The 20194-nt window shown below is 44.9% G+C and overlaps 1 protein-coding gene and 1 long non-coding RNA gene across 2 annotated transcripts; both read left to right on the forward strand.

Annotated features, from left to right (window-relative positions):
* The first annotated feature begins 117 nt into the window (after positions 1-117).
* LOC133910982 (uncharacterized) lies at positions 118-1577 on the forward strand. Its single transcript, XR_009908571.1, has 2 exons — positions 118-224; positions 345-1577. It is a non-coding gene; the product is annotated as an uncharacterized LOC133910982 (long non-coding RNA).
* A 1007-nt stretch (positions 1578-2584) lies between these two features.
* Positions 2585-5354, forward strand: LOC133912162 (aspartic proteinase PCS1-like). Its single transcript, XM_062354765.1, has one exon. It carries the CDS (start codon positions 3230-3232, stop codon positions 4598-4600), a length of 1371 nt encoding a protein of 456 aa, XP_062210749.1. The 5' UTR covers positions 2585-3229; the 3' UTR covers positions 4601-5354.
* Positions 5355-20194: the final 14840 nt, after the last annotated feature.

Below are 20194 nucleotides of genomic sequence, written 5' to 3' on the forward strand. Positions count from 1 at the left end.
ATTAGCATCGTAGAGCAGACTCACAACCTTACCAAACAGTTTTATGATTTATATCTAGATGAAATATTTCTCTTATTTGTTGGGCAATCAGCATCATTGAATGTCGGTTGATTCAGCAAACTGAGCAATAGCTTAGTTGGTAGAGCCTCAACTTGAGAGGTCATCCACCCAGACTCGAACTCAGGTGCTCCACACAGGCTCGAACTCAGGTGCTCTCAGATTGTGTAAGTACCTCCTTAAAGGATTCATTACTCCTATCTCTTAAGATAAAATTAAGAGGATATCTTCTTTCCGTGGTGGAGGTTTTTTTTTATGATCATCAAACATTGGGTCTCTGGTTGTAGAATGAAAGCTTCTGACCAAGATTGGAAGACAGCTGTCTGGTCAAGCAGGACTTGACCCATCTCAGGCCATTTGTAATGAGCAAATCGTCTTAATAGCAATCAGGGAAATGTTTGGCAGGATGGTTCAATGCATTGGAATCTATTGGTGGTGGACCTGGAGGACTTTAAGCGTTCTGGCGCATCACTTAATGCATTTGAGTGTTTGGCGCAAAGGACTGCTGCCGAATGAACATCCTAACTGCTCACTGTGCAAAATCTGTATCGCAGGGAGTGCTGGAGCCGGACTATTCAAATGTTCTGCGTACCAGATGGGCCATCTTTTGGTCCCGGGAAAAAATTGCCATCTTTTGGTCTATGTGCCAAATCTGTATCGCAGGGAGTGCTGGAGCTGGACTATACAGATGTTCTGCGTACCTTCCCTGCAACAAGGAGAAGAATTTTGACAAGGGAAGAGATTATCTTTCTTCCAGCTCCATGTTCTGTGCAGTAGACTCGTTTTTGGCAGCAAGGCAGAAGTTGGCTGTGGAGCGGTGGGATCATCCAGTGCTTTCTGAGATGAATGGAATTCGATGGTTGTTAATTCGCATAATATAGTGCGTACCTTTTAGTGGTATTATAATGGTTGCTTCAGAAGCAATGGTCCTGTGGTGTCCTTGGAATGCTTTGGTGAGGCTCCATGTTTTATGAAAGGTTACTCCACTTTGTTGGTTCCTCGCTCTTCAATGTGCAGACATTGCGGTGCAGCATCCAAAATTGAGTACTTCATTGCGTAGTTGTCTCCGGACAACGCTGCAGGATCCAACAATTAGAATATAAATGATGAGTGCGAGTACGCAGTAAGTGTGCTTACTGTGCAAATCAATGCGTGCTTTGTGCAGCGGAAGGGGATTGAATGATTTGTTCAAGTGGTGGTACCTTATTTTCCCTGGCAGCCTGGCACCAGCCTTCAGTTGTGCACATGATTGATGTGTCGTGTGTGTGTGATATCAGTCTTATTGAAAAGAAGCGGAATTGTCATTTGTATCGGGTCAACACATGTCTCCAGCAACAGCAGCTAATCATTTGTGAAGGCAAACCTGGATACCACGAATTCCAGTTTACTCATTTTCTCATTTTTTTCGTTATTGGGATTGGTCTCGATGTCTCGTGCATAGATTCTAATGATAACGCAAGCGTTTTGACTGGATGCAATGTTATTGGCTGAAATGAGGAATGTGTGAGTTCGTCTTGCTACTTGGAACCTGCCCTATCATTTTGGTTTGGTTTGAGTCATGTGCGAGTTCATCTTGCCAAATTTCAGAAGTAGCGGCGATGAAAGCATTATGAAGTTGTGTAAATTTCTCTTTGCACGGCATTCTGCACTGATCATGATACCACTACTTTTTCGTGTTGTTACGTCAGAACTCTCAGCGCCCCGACATGCTGAGAACGTACCAGATGGCTCCGTGCCGTAATGCCTGTTGCTTTATTTTTTTCACGCACGGGAATATGTGCTTCTCAACCACTGGAGTTCGGAAATGTTAGTGTCAGGTTCGTATGTTACGGAACGGCCTGTCATTCTCGCATGATGCCGGTGGTGGGATCAGCGGCCGACCACCGGCCGAGCCAGGCAGAGCACGTCACATGCGGTGCAGATCATAGGAGTAGGACCGGCCATCACCGTCTGATCGCCGTGGCCTTTGGAATCATGCCGCTGCCTTCAGTGCCAGATGAGAGCTGTTCCCGCGTTTGGTTGGGCGTTAGATTCAGACCGTCCTGTGTGAACAGTACTTGATTTTTCTATTTAAAATATTAGTCTTTTGTTATTCCAAAAATTCTAATTTTTTAAGTGTTTCATAATTTATGTGTAAGCTATTTTAATTTGATTAACTCAAAAAGCACTTAAATTAAATATAAAAAAGCTATTTTTATATAACTTCTAACAATTGTTAGAGCCTCAAATAAATTCCTAAAATTTTGGAAAAATTTACTAATATTTTTCTTATGTGATGTACTAATTTAAAATTATTTTCAATCCTAAATTATATAGTAAAAAAGTGAGTTCTTTTATAGTACTCTATTTATATGTATTTTTATCATCCTATAGCTCATTCAAGATGAATCCATTCAAGTAAGCAAACATAATCTCATATTTTATACAACCAACTAAACACATTTATGTACTATTTTATATATATCTAATTAAACAATCTACTTGTATTATTTTACCCAGAATCATCCCGTCTAATTTCATCCCATCCAAAACAATAACATTATATTCAACTTCCTTCAATCAACAAAGCTACCTTAGCTACAAGATGAAGAGCGAAGGATCACAATAACAGCAGCACAGGAGGAGGGCCTGTGGACTGGTTGCATTGCAGGTCTCCAGCTGTCGACCACTGGGTTAAACCACAGGCATGATGAACTGGCGCTACACCGAATAAGAGGAGTCCTTTCGACAAATCTAACAGGAGATCGTGGCAAACTGGCAATGCCATGCCGGGAACAGCTGCACTGGAAGCTACTCTCCACCGAAAGTCCTCACTCGTGGACGCCAAATCTGCTACCCAGGTCCAGGAGCTTGTCTCTAGCTCCATCGGCGCCACCTGGCCGGACAACCGAAGTGTTACACGTATTAATGAGCTCGCCGACCACTTCACTTCACCCCTGCGTTCTCAAAGGAAACGAAGAGCCCACGGTGTAAAAGAAGAGTGATGCGATGCAACCTGACGCAGTGTAAAAAGGGCTAAAATAAATAAAAAAATTCCCCTGCACCTAAGGCTACGACCTAACACATGCTACGTACGAATGCCGGGTGAAAGAGACGCTGAACGCTGACATTAGTAGGGAGGAGGACGAGCGTGACGCAGCAGTCAGCGGGGAGCCATCGCGCGCGGAGTTACATGTGCGCCATGGAGCCGGTTCTTCTTCTCCTCTGCCTCTCTCTTCTTGCCAACGGGGCGGAGGCGAAGGTGCTGGGAAGAGAGGCGAGGTTCGGGGGGACAGTGCTCCCGCTGCGGGTGCAGGAGGTGCCGAAGGCGCCTACGCAAGCGCCGGCGAACAGGATACGGTTCCGCCACGATGTGAGCCTGACCGTGACGGTGGCCGTGGGCACGCCGCCGCAGAACGTGACGATGGTCCTCGACACCGGCAGCGAGCTCTCCTGGTTGCTCTGCAACGGGAGCTGTGTGCCGTCCCCGCCTCCGCCGGCCGCGGCGGTGTTCAACTCGTCGGCGTCGTCGACGTACGGCGCCGTCCTGTGCTCGTCGCCGGAATGCCAGTGGCGCGGGCGGGACCTCCCCGCCCCTCCGTACTGCGACGTGCCGCCGGCGCCATCGAACGCCTGCCGCGTGTCGCTCTCCTACGCGGACGCCTCCTCGGCCGACGGGCTCCTTGCTACCGACACCTTCCTCCTCGGCGGAGCACCGCCTGTGCACGTCCTCTTCGGCTGCATCACCTCTTACTCGTCCACCTCCGACAACGGCAACAACGCTACCAACTCCTCGGAGGCGGCGACGGGCCTCCTCGGCATGAACCGGGGCAGCCTGTCTTTCGTGACTCAGACGGACACCCGCCGCTTCGCCTACTGCATCGCCCCCGGGGACGGACCCGGCCTCCTCGTCCTCGGCGGCGACGGCGCTGCGGCGCCGCCGCTGAACTACACGCCGCTGGTCGAGATCTCGCAGCCGCTCCCGTACTTCGACCGAGTGGCCTACTCCGTGCAGCTGGATGGCATCCGCGTCGGCCGCGCCCTGCTTCCCATCCCCAAGTCTGTGCTCACACCGGACCACACGGGCGCCGGGCAGACAATGGTCGACTCCGGCACGCAGTTCACCTTCCTCCTCGCCGACGCCTACGTGGCGCTCAAGGGTGAGTTCCTGAACCAGACGCGCGCGCTCCTCGCCCCTCTCGGCGAGCCGGACTTCGTGTTCCAGGGCGCGTTCGACGCGTGCTTCCGCGCGCCAGAGGCCCGGATGGACGCGGCGAGCCGGCTGCTCCCGGAGGTGGGCCTCGTCCTCCGCGGCGCGGAGGTGGCGGTGGCCGGGGAGAAGCTCCTGTACAGGGTGCCCGGCGAGCGGCGCGGGGAGGCGGGCGCGGAGGCGGTGTGGTGCCTGACGTTCGGGAACTCGGACATGGCGGGGATGTCCGCGTATGTGATCGGGCACCACCACCAGCAGAACGTGTGGGTGGAGTACGACCTCCAGAACGGCCGCGTCGGCTTCGCGCCTGCCCGCTGCGACCGCGCCACCCAGCTCCTGGGCGCCGTAGCCTAAGCTTCGACGCGTGCATTCACTGCACCTGTCGTCTTTAGCTTTCGACATGGATAACAGCAGCACAGCAGCAGGGCGCGAAATCGTTGGCAGAGGTCAGGTATTAAAGATGGTCTCTCCGATCACCTGCTGCTGTGGTAACTGGGGTGATGGTCGTTATATTGTGCGATCAAGTATACATGTTTAATGACAAAGTGATATAAGTTTTGGATTCATTGTGCCTTTCTTAGAGAAGTTTGTCACTTTTCAGAGCCTCCCTTTTTCTTCCTGCCGCTACACAGAGATTGGTTCCGCGGCGGCACCCGCCACCCCTTCCTCCTTTCCCTGTCCCCCTCCTTTTTTTCTCTCTTTTTCCTCTGATCTGGTGCTCTTGTGCCGTGCATTTTCATGTTGTGGTTGTGGCTGGCCGGCATCGCCGTGCTCCTCTCCACTACTCGTAGATTCGCTGCTCCCTCCTCTCTATGCCCATGTTTTAGATCCGGATCTGGCGTTGGCTGCAGGAGATGGGGTGGAACGCATCCCGCGCGCGAGGACGAGGGGTTTAATCTCCCGTGGCCTCTCCGGTCGGCGGTCAACCGGGGGCTATCGGAATACGGTGGCGGGTCAACGTCTCAACTCCTGGTTGGTCAGACTTCGCCATTATGCAAGAACAGTACACATCGTGCTTTCGTTCATCGGCAGCGGTGGCGGCGACCAAGGGCTTATAGTTTTAAGGCATGTTTAGTTTTTATGCTAACTTTGTTATTATTTGATATAATTTTTTATCACACTCGTCTAAGCTTAATTGATTAAAATCTTTGCTACACTTTAATACAATTAAGAAAATTTTGCCATATTTTTTTAGTCACCAACTCACGAAACCATAGCAGTAGGAAGAGAATCTCACCATAATTATAGCTACGAAACAAATAGATACCCAAAATGGTTAAACCTGACTAACTTTGAACATAGCAAACCGTGGCAAGTTTTGCCTATAAACGAAACATGCCCTTATTCCGCCTTCTCTCCTCATTCTCTACCAGGTGCGTGCATCTGACGATGTGGCATTTGAGGTAATCGGCTAGGAGGTTGGGGCCTTGGTGATTGTTGACAAGGTTGGCGGCAGCAGCTGGAGGTGGCAATGTTGTGGTCGTGGGCTTTGTGATGGATTTGTCGTCTTGTCGTGTGCAGTTGAGGTGTGATGTGGAAGAATCAAGCTGCGATGGCATTTCTAATGTCGATTCCCTCCTTGGACGCGTAATTGCGGATTCGTGGATCTCTCGACCTCTTCATTGCAATATGGCTAAAGGAGTAGAGCTTTGGATTCTTGTGAGGTGTCTTAACCAGGGTTCAAAAATGCGATGATAACCGACGAAAAATCGTGGTTACCGACCTTCTCAGTGCGGATCGGTTTCAAAAGTCGAGCGGTTATCGAATTTGAATTCAAAAAATTCAAACCAATTTTGAAAAAAAATCCAAAAATCCAATAAAAAACTAGAGATAATTTCAAGAGTATCTGTGAAAACGAAACTTTAAACAAATATCGTTTGGACATCCAAATTGACGGGCAAACTTCGGATATATTTTAAATGGGTTGTTTTGTGTACTGGGCCGAATATACAGTAGAGGTCGGCCCGTTTTCAGCCCACGGCCAGTGGATAAGATTACGTCGGTTTGGAGCTATCTGTGCACTGCACACTTTCCCCACCTCACCTCCCGCAGCTCCACACGCGGCGCCGGCGACCGCCCGACCAAATCCGGTGAGCTCCGGCGCAAATCCGGCGAGTATGCTTTGGTTATCGAGCGCAGGTGGGCGGTTACCGACCGCATTGGAGCGGTAACCGAAGGTCTGCCCCAATGTGTTGCCAACAATCATCGCAGCTCGGTAACCGTCAGCCAAGTTTCGGTAACCGCTTCAACGACTTTGATTTTTAATGCTTATCGGTCGGTAATCGATGTTATATGGTCAGTAGTGACAGATTGCGTGGTATTTCGATGATGCACTGCGTGATGAGTTCGGTTGTGGACTGTTTAATAGCTTTTTTGTGTAAAATGCTCGCTAAGCGGTGTAGCGGTTGATTTGTTGGGTTATGAACCTTATTACATTGAATTGTCCATGTACATGCGAATGATGGTAATATTCGTGCTAGACAATCAGCCATTTACTATTGATTTTAGGTGCAAATGGTGCTAATATTCGTTCAAATAAGTTTATTAGTTGGGTAACCATTGATAATTTTTGTTTAGTTGAGTTGACTAGCGATTTGAACATGTGTGGAGATATGTATTAGTAGGCTAACCATCGAGATTTCTTCTTCCAACAAAGAAATTGCAAACTAAGTGATGACAGATAAAGATGTGGTGTGGTAGCATGGGGACAATTTGGCCCCAGGTTTTAGGTGCAATTATTGCAATAAGGAAAAGAAAGGCTGTGGTGCCACAAGGTTGAAAGAACATTTGGCAGGGCACGGATCGAATGTTGTACATTGTGATAGGGTGCCTCCAAATGTACGTGATTATTTCAGACGTGAGCTGGATAGGGCAAGAGATAAGAGGAAGGGAAAGGCTGACGAGAGGGTTCGGAGGCAAGAATCAGCTAGAGTTCAAGTAGATTTGACAAGCGACAATGAGGACACGGAAGAGGAATAGGTGCAGCGTGCCATGACTCAATCGAGGGACGAGGAAGAGTTCAGGAGGAGGGCAGGCGAGTCCTACGAGCATGGAGGTGATAGTGGTAGTGACAAAGGGGGCTATGTGTTAAAGAGGATACTTAGGAGAGCATCGTCAACAAGGGAGCCACCACCAAGTATCAGGGATTACAATGTTGCTTTAGCAAAAGCCCCTGTGTAGCCGAGGATTAACACCGGGTCGTGGAGTGCTAAGGGAAAGAAAGCGAAGGAAGCTATTGGTGTGGCATGGTCCAAATTTTTCCACACTTCAGGCATTCCTGGCAAAAGAGCGGATGATGCATTCTTTGTTGCTGCAGTGAAAGAAACACAGAAATGGGGTGAGTGATTAAGTTTGTAATGAATTTATTGTTGTTATATTCTTTCTTTTTGACGCCTGATCATTTATTCCATAACAGGCGAGGGTGTACCATCTCCAACAGGCCGGGATATAGATGGTAAGTATCTGGACGAGAACAAAAATGCCTTGAAGAAAATATTTGATAAGTGGAAGCTAGAATGGCCAGAGTATGATTTTACCATAATGTGCAATTTGTGGACGGGACCGATGCACATGAGTATTATTAATTTCCTCTTATATTGCAATGGTCATATGTTTTTTCACAAGTCTGTAGATGCGACCGGCTATAGTCAAGATGCAAAATATTTGAACAAGGTACATTATTTTCTTAAGTTGCTAACATAGTATTTCAATTGTTGCATATTTATTTGGTTCATTATTTTATGCAGGAGATAAGAGCAGTGGTAACTGATTTGGACCCACAAAATATTATACAAATTGTGACTGATAACGGGTCCAACTACAAGAAGGCATGTCAGGTTCTGAGAAGGGAATATCATGCTATCGCATGACAGCCTTGTGTGGCACACACGATAAATTTAATGTTAAAATCGGTTGGTAATTTTAGAGAACACGACATTGTCATCCAAAGTGCAAGGGCCATATCGCGATAGCTGTACAATCATTCAAAACTACATGAAATGACGAAGGCCACGATTGGTGGAGAGTTGGTGAGGTGGAATGCCACAAAACTTTTACATATCTATCTGATGCATCATTTTATCTACTTTTTCAAGCCTCATATCACTTTACCTACTTGCAGTGCAATGGTGGTCTATATTTGGTTCGTCTACACCTATACTATCAATGCTTGTCAGACGTCTAGTGTCACAGTACGCTTCATCTAGTGGGTGTGAGAGGAACTGGAGTACATTTACTTTCATCCACACCAAAGTTTGCAACCGATTAAGCTCATCATGACACACGCACCAGGAGTCTAGTCAAAAAGTGTCTTCGCATGTACATGAACATAGACACGGCTATTCGAATAGGTTTACACTCTATAGAGGTTGTACACTGTACCCACACGATATGCTCAGCTTCCAGCCATTGCAAAGCAGAGGAGCGAATCATACAGAAATACTTCAATCACCTTTTCTGCTGGGCTTTTCTATGAGACACCCCAAGTACTAGAGGCCTTTTACTAAATACCAGGTTCTATTTTTAAGCACTTACCAATCTATGCACATTCAAATAGAGGGACCGATAGTCACTTGACTTCTCGTTTCTTTCGGCCTCCTAGTATGATGCACAACCCAGTCCGATAATAGAAAAGTCAAATTCTACCCATACATGATACATAGCTGCACCAAGGTGGCTTAAGCATAGCGGCGAAATGACTCGATCCTTAAGCGGTCAGGGCAGACATTTTCTAGCAATGAATACCACAAATGTAACTCAAACCCCCAAGAACATCCTCGTCCAAAGTACTACTCTACTGCCCCCGCCAAAATAATTTTCACCTATTTTTACATACCACCTATCATATCCTACATGACATCAAGGATCTCACCACCATCATGAAATTCACAACCATCAAGGATTCATGGTATATGAGTTAACAGTGATAACGATCATGCGATATCTTCGAAATGACGTATTTTGAAAGCGACGTCTCCAGGGAGGCATATTCAATCATAAGCATTCTAGATATCAACACATTGTCCGATGTTAATATAGATAACGATAGGTAAATCCTATAGTGATATGTATTCTGGATGATAACATTTAAGGCATGCCAATTATTTGATAGGATTAACTACTTTAAGTAGTTGTAAGTATAATATGTAATATATGCGATAATAATTCCAGCTTTAAGTTGATCATGTAGATTATTTAAGGAGATAGGAATTTCCTTCATGAAGGTTAATTCTTGATTGGTCTTGTCATTTGAGTTTACAGGGTTCTTCATCATTGGGCATCACCCTCAATTCCTTCCTCATGTCCTGGCTTAGACTCTTGACTTCTTGACTTCAAGCCTACGCATATGAATGACGAAAAGCACAGCGACTAAGCAAATGAACACCAGAACAAAGCCAAAGAAAACGCTAAAGCGAGGAACAATGACTGGGAAAACGACGAAAGCTAACCTAGCGAGAAGACGATCAATAACTCTTAGCTAAGCGGAGCAATCATACAAAGTCTAGCGAAGTTATCTAGCAAGGCTAGGTCAAGTTGTTAACCTAGTTATTTTATTAACCTAAGAGAAAACCTAATCAAGTCATCAATAACTAGGTGCGCGTCTATTAACTTAATTGCCGGAAGGCGACAGTTAGGGTTTCTATGTGTAGGTGAGAGTGCACGTGTACAGATATTAACGTATGAGTGATATTTACGTTTATATGTATGTGAGCATGTATACATATATACGTAAGGATAATCCTAGGTGATTATATGTGCTTAAATGTCATATTAATTATTCTAATCTATAATACTAAACCAAGGTTATTTAGTAATTAAACTTAATTACTTAGTTACTTAATGGCCACTCTAATTAAGCTATACACTATTGCTATGGTAAAAGTGTGCATGCAATTAATTTAACTAGGTTAAATTACTACATAATCTAATTAATTAATTATTAAAAAGGATAAATAATTAATTACTAATGTTAAATTATTCTATTATATTCTAATAACTAATATTTATTTATTTATCAGCTATGCTTGATAACCTATTACATTAATAAAATTAAGATTAAATCTATAGGCTATAGCATGAAATAACAATCTATTTCTAAATATTTAATTAAAAGATTAATTCTTTAGTTTATTCTAAAAACTATTCTTTAATTAACATGATGATTAAATCTATACTTATGCTAGGTTATCATAGGTGACTAAGCTACGATTACAACCTAAACATGGTTATTGAATTATCTAAACTTAACTTTAATTAAAAGACAAAACTAATTCTAGTTAAACACCATGACAAAAAATAAATACTAGACAAGAAAATAAACGAACTCCAAAAATTACAAGACTTGGCAGGGAGATAGATTATGATTTTATAGGAATATCGATGAAAGAATAGCTGAAATAGAAGTTGAAACAAGGAGTTATGGCTGTCAAAAGATTTGCGTGAATAGAAATCCTGAAAAAAGAAAAGAGAGCACTATTCCATGGACTTGGTCTATGGGCTATGAATCTAAGGGAGCTGTGAGGGAGTCCATGGTGCACTAGATTTGGTGGACCTAGTCTGTGGCCTGGTAGACTGATGGGAGTTTGAGTGCGTGGACCACCGTGGACCATGCCCGGTGGATAGGGGTTGGTTTGGCCAGCTAGTGGGCCCACCTGTTGGTGTGGCCAGAGGATAAGGTCGGCCATGCCTTTTTGCCTGTGTGTGCAGTGTAGAGAGGAAGCAGGGGAGAGGGAGGGGCGACCAGAGAGAAGAGGGGTGCCAGAGAGAGAGAGGAGCCGGTCAGGGCAAGTCGGTGAGGCTTGCTAGCGGCGGGACGGTCAGCACGGGCTGACCACACAGGGTAGTGACAACGCAGAGGAGTTACGGGCTGGATGAAGCAAGAGGACGTGCCGAGAGAGAGAGGTGTGCCGAAGGGGAGATGGTCGAAGAGCGGTCAATGAAGAGAGCTCAGGAAGAACAGGAGGCTGGGGAGGATACTCAGTGGTGGGAAGAGAGAGATGGCCATCCAGGGCTTCTCGATCGAGCGACGGGCGGTACCAGACTGCACATGACCGAGTGGGAGATAGTACGATGGCGAGACTGAGCGGGCCTCGGCCCTGCGGCGTGTGCTAGTGATGTGAGCTGGTGGTGTGAGCCGACAGCACAACAGGAGGCGGCCCTAGCGGTGAGAGGAGGTGGGGGAGAGTGCGGCTGAGCACAGAGGAAGGAGAAAGGGGCTCACCATGAGGATTTGGGTGGCACGCGGATGGTGACAGCATGACGCGTGTGGCGTGGCGCACTGGAGTGCAGCAGAGCGGCTGGCGACACGGGCCGACGCGATGGAGTGCGCACGCGGCTGCTTGCGTAGCGTCGGTGTTGAGGAAGAGCAAGAGCTTAGCGGAGAGGGAGAGTTCTGGGAGTTCGTGGGCGATGGCTCAGAATCGGGAGGGCTCGGTGGCAACATGCCGGTGCGGGACGGGCCGAGCTCGCCGACGGCGGGAGCAAGACCGGGGTGGCCGAGCACGATGCGTGCGGGCAGGCTAGCCAAGCAGCGCAGTTGCACGCCCATTGGCGGGCACGGAGGCAGTAGGACGCATAGGTGGCTGCACGCAATGGCTGCGGGATGGGGAGAGGGCGGCGTGGTGCGCTAGCTTGAGATGGGAGCCTAGGCTCGTCAGCGAGAAAGCAGGGGCATGGAGAGGACCAAAAGATGGTGCCAGTGCCATTGTTGCTACTGCTGTGCTTGTGCTGCTACGGTGTATGGTGTGAAGGAAGTCTTATGCAGGTGGAGTAAGAGAGGAGAAGGATAAGTTAGTTTTGTCGACCGGTGAAAAGATCAGCGGGGGAGTGATGGCCAGTGTGAAAGGTTCCTCTGACGTAGCTCGTTTTACGTCAGAGGAGCACAGTAATTTGTGTCTGGTGCTACAGTTCTCTGACGTAGCAGACCATCTGATCCGTCGGTTCCAGATCGGACGTCCAAAATTGATTGGACTGCTCTCTGACGTTACGTCAGGGGATCCCATTCCGATCGGTTTAGGCTGCTCGGATGAGGAGATCAGGGAGAGAGGAGAGATGGACAGTGAGCTGAGTGAGGACTTTTGGGCTAGTGAATAGTGACCATCAATGAAAAGTAGTGTTAGATCCGTCCAAATTACACCCGGCTTTAAGTCGATTAAAACAGAAGTAATTCCGATAGTCCTGATATATGCTCAACAAAGCCCAAGACTACAGCATATACCGTTTACAATATAGTTTCATTACAAGATATGAATAGAGTACAAAAGTTTTAACTTTTATTACAGACTTTGCTCCATGTTCCAGTTTCTACTTAGATCAGAGGTTTCATAACGCAGCGGAAAGATATTAATAAAAGAAAAGACCAGTGACATCATTACCCATAAGGCACCACTGGGACTAACTCAGTCATTCGATCTCTACTCCTGGCCATCTCCAGTACCAGCGGAATAAAAGTAACTGTAAACCAATTCTTCATTACCTACATCAACTTAAGGGAAACACCCTGAGTACGAAGGTACTCGCAAGACTTACACAATATAGGTATATACTATACCGACTCCATGGATAATGCATTGAGTTGAATAGAAAGGAAATGACCACAAAGTTAAGTTGACTCAGAGGGAAAGCAATTTAACCAGTATACTAGTATGAACAACTAGCTTTTACTGATAATAAATATAACACTCAATAAAGTACCAGCACATGCTTCTCCCAGAAACCCACATATTTTCCATTTTTCAAACTGAACGAAACTCTATGATGTTGCCTAATGGACATAAGCATGCTCATAACCGAGAGCGCGGTAATTCAAATTTTTTTTACACCCTGTAGAGGTACATCTTTACCCACACAACTTGAGTCCATCCTCTTGGCCCCGAGACAACCTTTCCCATACCCGAAACTACCCACTTGCACTTGCTCCTATGGCACTGGGGTTACCGCGAGCGTGTCCTGGACACCTCCGGCTTCCCGCCACCTTGCATCTCCTCGTACTTTTTCTACACATCATAGGGATACAATAATCGGCTTAGCTTACCATTAGATCGACATGTGGAAGTACGAAAAGTGTTTAAGCCAAATGACACCAAGGACGGTACTTAAACAATGAAAATGGTCTATGACACCTGGGTCTCCTCTCTCGGACTGTCCCTAGCACTCGCTCACATCTCGTCTCAATTTTTCCAACTCATCAACCCAACATATCATTTCTTTGTAACTGTAGTTGAAATTCCTGCAACTCACGAACGACGGTGACATCCATCGCTTGACTTTTACCGATGACCTATGCAAGGCCAAGCAAGTACCACATCACTTTTAAGTTGAACCATGTCATGAAAATACTCAGGTTACAAGGATCAGGATTAACAACTTCATCAAGGTAGGTATGATGCAAAAAATAGATTTTACCCGATTCCCAACATCGACTCCTTATCACATGCATCTACGACATATAGCAAAATCTAACAGGTTGATCAACTATTCACTAAAACATATGAGATGTAAGATAGATGCTTGCCTGGTGCTTCCCTGATGCTTCCTGCGTAACATTCATAGAACTGCACTATCACGTCTCAAATCCTTAATTACGCAATTAAGCATAATCATGCTTTTTAAGCATTATATTTAATTTTACGTAATTGTAATTTAGAATACTAATGCACTTCGTTAAAAGTCAATTGGATGAGAGAAAAGAAATTCGGGAGAGAAAAGAATGAAATTCGCAGTCAAAACGGACCCTTTTCTCTAAAACATGGGCCCCACATATGGGCCAACCACCCCTCCCTCTCCCTCACGTGCAGCCACCTGCTCCCACCCCCTCTCTCCCGGGACCTCACTCCCACCGTGCAGCACAGCTGTTGCCGCCCCCTTTCTCCCTCTCAAGCTCTCTCTCTTCGTCCCTCAAATCTGAGCTCAAGAGAAGGAGTGGAGGTAAGCATGTGGTACCATTACGATCACGAGCTCATAAGCTATCCATTCCTCCAATTCATTTTCGTTTTCCCGAAGAATTCGAGCCGATTTTGTTATCTTTTGGTGTTCTTGGTTGAAGCTCAAGGAACACCAGAGTTCTTCGATTTCCCACCGTTTCCTGCTTCTCCCGACGCTCCCCAACCTCGTCAAAGCACCTTGGGTAAGTCCTCTAGGCTTCTCATGGCTTGGATACGCATTTGGTTGGTCAAAATCCGAATTTGGAGTTAGGTGGTGAAGTTTGGGTATTTTTTATGCTTTAGATCTAATTTGAGGATTTGGATGAATTTGAGTTAGGAATTGGGTTTCTAGATTGGGTAGTGAGTTATATGACCCTTGAATTAGCTCTAAGATGTTTCCTTTTGGTATAGAGAAGTTCGTAAATCATTTTGGCCAAGTTTCCCCCTCTCAAACGGGCTGTTCCGGAGCCACCTAGAGAATCCGGGTTAACCCAGAGGGTCCGGGCGACTCCCAGCCGAAAAATAGCAGGGGACCCCTCACGGAGGGTCATCCGGAGACTCCGGGTCAAAAAAATTTTCTTTTGTGCTGATAACTTGTAAAATTAATAGTAAATTCTTCGTAGCTCCAAAAATTATGAAACTATTTTTTTTGGTTTCATAATAATCTCCTCTAGACACTAAAAATATCCCTAGCCATGAAATAGTTAATTAAATTTATGAGATGAATTAATTAGGTTAAAGCTTCTTTAATTCACCACTAATTCTTTACAAGTCCAAAATGAATGAAACCAATTTTGCTAGTCTGCTTCGAATCATTGCTATTTGACTCGGACCTGTTCTGAAAAAGTCGAGGCTAATTTTGACTGATAGACTTCAAAAGAAAAATCCTTCGAATTTTTTTGATCTTTTCTTCTGCTCTTAAGTCTCTAAATTGCTTATGACTTGTTCTATCTAGAAAAATTGTTTATCTGCATTATGTGATATATTTTGGGGCATTTCATCATATGCGTCTTGTGGCATGCATTGTTGCATTTCATTCATACTTATCATTGCACACGTTATCTTTCATAGAGCACGCCGATCCATCAATCTCGGAGCTTGAGGTCGATCCCGATGCACCCCACCTATTTGAGCCAGTGCATCAAGGTAAGCATCTATCATATTGCACCTTTATCGAATTAAATGAAATCTAAATATTGATAAACTATGCTTATATATAGGTTTGCATATATAGGGAGTCGATGTCAGATTTTTATGGGTAAAACCTATGTTGATTGCATAATCCCTACCTTAAATTTTTTATCTATATCCTTGTAGCCTTGGTAACGTGGTAAATGTCTAAGAGTCGATCGAAATGCTTAGCAATGCATAGGTCATCGGTAGAAGACGAGCAATAGTTCGACCATCGTTTACGAGCTTAGAACTTACTACTTGTTCACGTATATGGTTATGTGGATGTTGATTAGATGAGTGGTGAGTATGGGATGAGATGTGGGCGGTGTTAGGGGTGACATCTGCCTCGAATAAAAGTCCTGGGGGCAGTTCGAGAGAGGAAACCGAGCACCATAGACCGCTTGCATAGTTTAAGGCCAATCATCGGGGTAGTTAGCTTTAACACTTACCTTACTCACCACATACCGATCTAATAGTAAGGTGAGCCGCATACCTTCGCAGCTGAGGTTTTGTGGGCCTGAACATCGACGGTGTGAACGGGCGGGCTTGTAAGTGGTACTAGTTTGCTCCGGGAGTAGTTCTAGTACCGCCGCACCGAGCGATGCACGATCCACACAGTTGGGGCTGGTTGGGAAAGGTTGTCAAGAGTACCCCTTGTGTGCACTTTAGCGGGTGGCACAAGCCGTATGGTCCTCGTGTCGTATGGGTCCAGGAATATCCCCCTGCAGGGTGTATAAACAGTTTGAACTATCGCGCTCTCGGTCATGAGCATGATATTGTTTCATTTACACCCGGTCGTAGAGTTCTCGTTTGTGGGTGATGGTTCGGATATATGGTTGATGGTTCGGTTATTATGATGATTGATGAGTTGGTTCAGTTTTCTTATATGTTCAAATACTTATGTTACATTTATGTTATAGTTTGATTTATATTCAGTTGGTTATTGCAAGGTAGAATGACATATTTGGTTAAGTATAGGTGCTCACACATATTTGTCTAGGTTGCTTACTGCATATGTTTTACTTAACCTTATGGCATGTCCTTGCTAATAGCTCAATGCATAATCATTGGAGTCGGAATATTATATATCCATAATGTGTAAGTCTTGTGAGTACCTTCGTACTCAGGGTGCTACCCTTAAGTTGATGCAGATATTGTTGCTACCAAGGAAGAGGCAATCTTTGGCTACTTCGTGCTTGCCGATCAGGGTGGTGGGCAAGAGTAGTTCATTCTACTCTAGGAGGTCGTGCTTTTGGGACGGTGCCTAAGGGCATGTGGCACCGCTCTCTCTTTTGTTGTATAGGTTTCTTCCGCTACGTAGTTGTTGTTTCCCTTTTGCTGTAAATTGTTGGAAACCGTTGCATGTTTAAAGAACTTGTAATATACTGCTAATTACTCGCTCTTTATTAAGCTATGTTGTGATGTATTATGTTGGAAGGCATGTGTTCCGATCTTGGGCACAAAACACGTGCCAGGACTACCGGAGCGGTATTCGGGTTAATTGTTGAAGTCGTGATTAAGTAAATGATCGACTTAATGATTAATTCAAATACTATTTGGACGGTTCCTCACATCCACTAGTTAACCTTCGTGTTCAAACTCGCGACTCTTCGAAACGTCGTTTGCTAATAAAATAACAATGATTCACATTGAGTATGGATGATATGCAATGAGAGATGCTCCATAGTGTATGACCAAAGTGGAGATGCAATGCATCATGGAACGAGTGTTAAAACATTAATAATTCCTTAAGTGAGATCAGTGTTAATCATTTACTAATTTCCTAAGTTAATTAAGCTTAAATAAAGCTTAAACCTAGTTAGAAAGTTAATTAAGCTTAGCATGAGGGTAAATATTTTTATTGAACAGGACATAAAACACGAAGATTAACAAAATTCATTTCATCAATTTTGAGTTACCAATAATTAATTATGAATTAATAAAGCTTAAGCACATTTCCTTAATTAAAGAAATCTCAGCACATATTTCATGGCTCCTAGTATTTTTAACAAGTAGAGCATGATAATACAAAGCTAAAAAAATTGGTCTCATAATTTTTGAAGGTATATTTGATTTTCTATGCATTTTACAAGTTTCAGCCATATTACTAGTGCGACAATAAATCAATTTTGCCATTTTCTAAATAACCGGATTATTAAATGACCCTAATCATTTTCGTACTGGCAGCCACCTAGCAAAAGAGGCTGACCACGGGCCCAACGGGTATGACCGGGTCAAAATTGACCCACGCTGGAGGCACACAGTACCGGGCGGCATTGGCGAGCCCACTGGCGGTGAATGGCGGCACAATCAACCCGGCCGAGGACACTTATAGCTACTACGTGGGCATATGAACTCAATGGTGTGACTCTTAGATGACGGGCTCGGTCGAAACTAAGCCAGCAGCGAGCGTGGCAGCACGATGGTGCATGTCGCACGAGGAGAGGCGCGCCGGCCACAGGCTAAGCCCAAATTGACACATGCAAAAGGTAGCGGATAGCACGGGGAGGCTCACCACGATGTGGATTTGGGAGGAGGAGCAGTGACATGGTGGCTCAACGGTGAGGGGCAGAAGCAAGCCGTTGGAAACAAGGAAAACGACGGTGCGAGCTCAATCTGGTGGGGGAAAGCGTCGAATCGGCTAGGGAGAGCTCGGTGAAGGTCCTAGCGCCACCCTTCAGTGCTCTGGGGAGCTTAGCGCAGGCGGATTTGAGCTCAACTAGATGGATTTTGGTCGGTAGCATGTGTGGCTCTGAGCTCCACTCTCTGTGCTTGTGCTCGGCTGGGAGAGAGAAGTGAGGGAGAGACTGAGCAGAGAGCGCGAGAGAGAGGGATAAGGAGAGAGAGTTGTGTGGTGATTGAGGACGATGGTCGATCCCACTCGAAGCAGTGTAGTGACCGGCGATGTGGCTTGGTGGTTGACCCACGAATTCAACAAAACCGGCGGCACAGGGTAGAGACAAAAGAGGGGATGACCAAAGGGGCTGAGATGAATAGTGGCCAACATTGGAAAAGATCTCCCTCCTCTCTAATTCCAAAAGCATATCTTATTGTGGCCCAAAAATTATGGGACAAATTTATGTGAAACTATAATTCATGTGCAACCTATTTTGATTAGTTTGACCCATAAAACCTGAGTCAATTTCAAATTAAAATTCTCAAAATTTGTAACCTTTTACAACTTGCATAGATTTTTAAGGCTCCAATTTAATTCCCAAAAATTGGGAAAATTCGCTAATATTCTTTAAATTGCTTGGAATAATTTCTAAAATTACTTTAAACCCTATGTTGCATAGTAAATTTGTGAGTTCCTTCACAATGCATCATTTAATATTAAATTTAACCATTCTTGTTTGAGTTAAATGCACTCAATTCCTTATTCAAAACATTAATTATGATGCAAATGATGCTCATGAATGCTTAATGATTGGTTTAAGTATTTTTGGTTGTCACAAGTTGCGGACAACAGAAAGATCTGAGAGGGAGGGAGAACAGAGTGTCACGTCCCAAAGCCATAATTACGTAATTAAGCTTAATCATACTTCTTAAGTAGTATGTTTAATTTTGTGTAATCTTATTTTGAAATGCTAGAGCACTTGGTTTTAAATCAATTAGATTAGAGAAAGAAATTCAGGAGAGAAAGAAATGAATTCACTGTTGAAACATGCTTCTTTCTCTAACATGTGGGGCCTACATAGGTGGCCAACCACCCCATTTCCTCTTGAGGCAGCAGCCCCCACCAACTCCCTTTCTCTCCCTCACTCTCCCAGCTCTCTCTCACCCCCACCGTGTAGCTCGAGCTCTCCCACGACAGCAAGAATGCGTGAATTGGTGGGTCAATTTCGAGTTTGGATCTAAGGTTGCGGAGTTCTTGAGCATTGGATAGTCTGGGTAGCACAGTGAAAATCCCGATGAATTGTGCTAAAAAATTGTTAGCGTTTAGGGTGCAAATTGAGTCTAGAATCCTTTGTATAGTGTGTATATATATATATATATGTTTATGTAGGATAGATTTAACATATGAGTGGAATCGATCGAGGAAGATTATCGAGAAGTGCAAGTCTTTCCAACTCAGATAGTCCGAGTTAAACCCGGAGGATCCGGGTTAATTCGATTTAAATTTAACCGAGCACCCTTGCTTAGAGCCTCACTCGGATAATCCACCCAACCCGGATAGTCCGGGTTAAACCCAGAGGGTCCGGGTTAATTCGATTTAGATTTAACCGAGCACCCTCACTCAGAGCCTCACCCGCATAATTCGCCCAACCCGGATAGTCTGGGTTAAACCTGGAGGGTCCGGGTTAATTCGATTTAGATTTAGCAGAGAACCTCTGTCTCGAGTACAACCCGGAGGTTCCGCATCCTGGAGGTTCTGAGTTCAACCCAGAGTCTCTGACCTCATGTTAGCTTTCTGAAGTCATTTAAATTGCAAAGTTTGCTATTATTTTGTATGTCCTGCACTTTTAGCTTGTTGTTATACATATTATAGCATATATTTTTGCACTGCATTCATGTTCATCATTACACACGAGGATCCGGAGCGTGACATGGGTATGGTTGAAGGTGATACTGAGCCACACGGGTTCTGCGAATTTTGTGTGGATAGCATCAGGCAGCCACATGAGCAACAAGGTAAGCATCTAAGCATATTTCTTACATTAATTTATATCATATGTGTCTAATATGATAACATATGCTTTATGTATGTTTGCATGTTATTGAATCGACGTCAATTTTTTATATGTGTAGAACCTATAATTGATGTATTACATCTCCTATCTTGAGATATTGATGATTTATACCCTTGTAACTGGCTCAACTTGATGCACCAATCATTGTTACAGTTGGCTCTAAT

This window comes from Phragmites australis, chromosome 3, assembly GCF_958298935.1.
Source record: "Phragmites australis chromosome 3, lpPhrAust1.1, whole genome shotgun sequence".
NCBI classification, from domain to species: Eukaryota; Viridiplantae; Streptophyta; class Magnoliopsida; order Poales; family Poaceae; genus Phragmites; species Phragmites australis.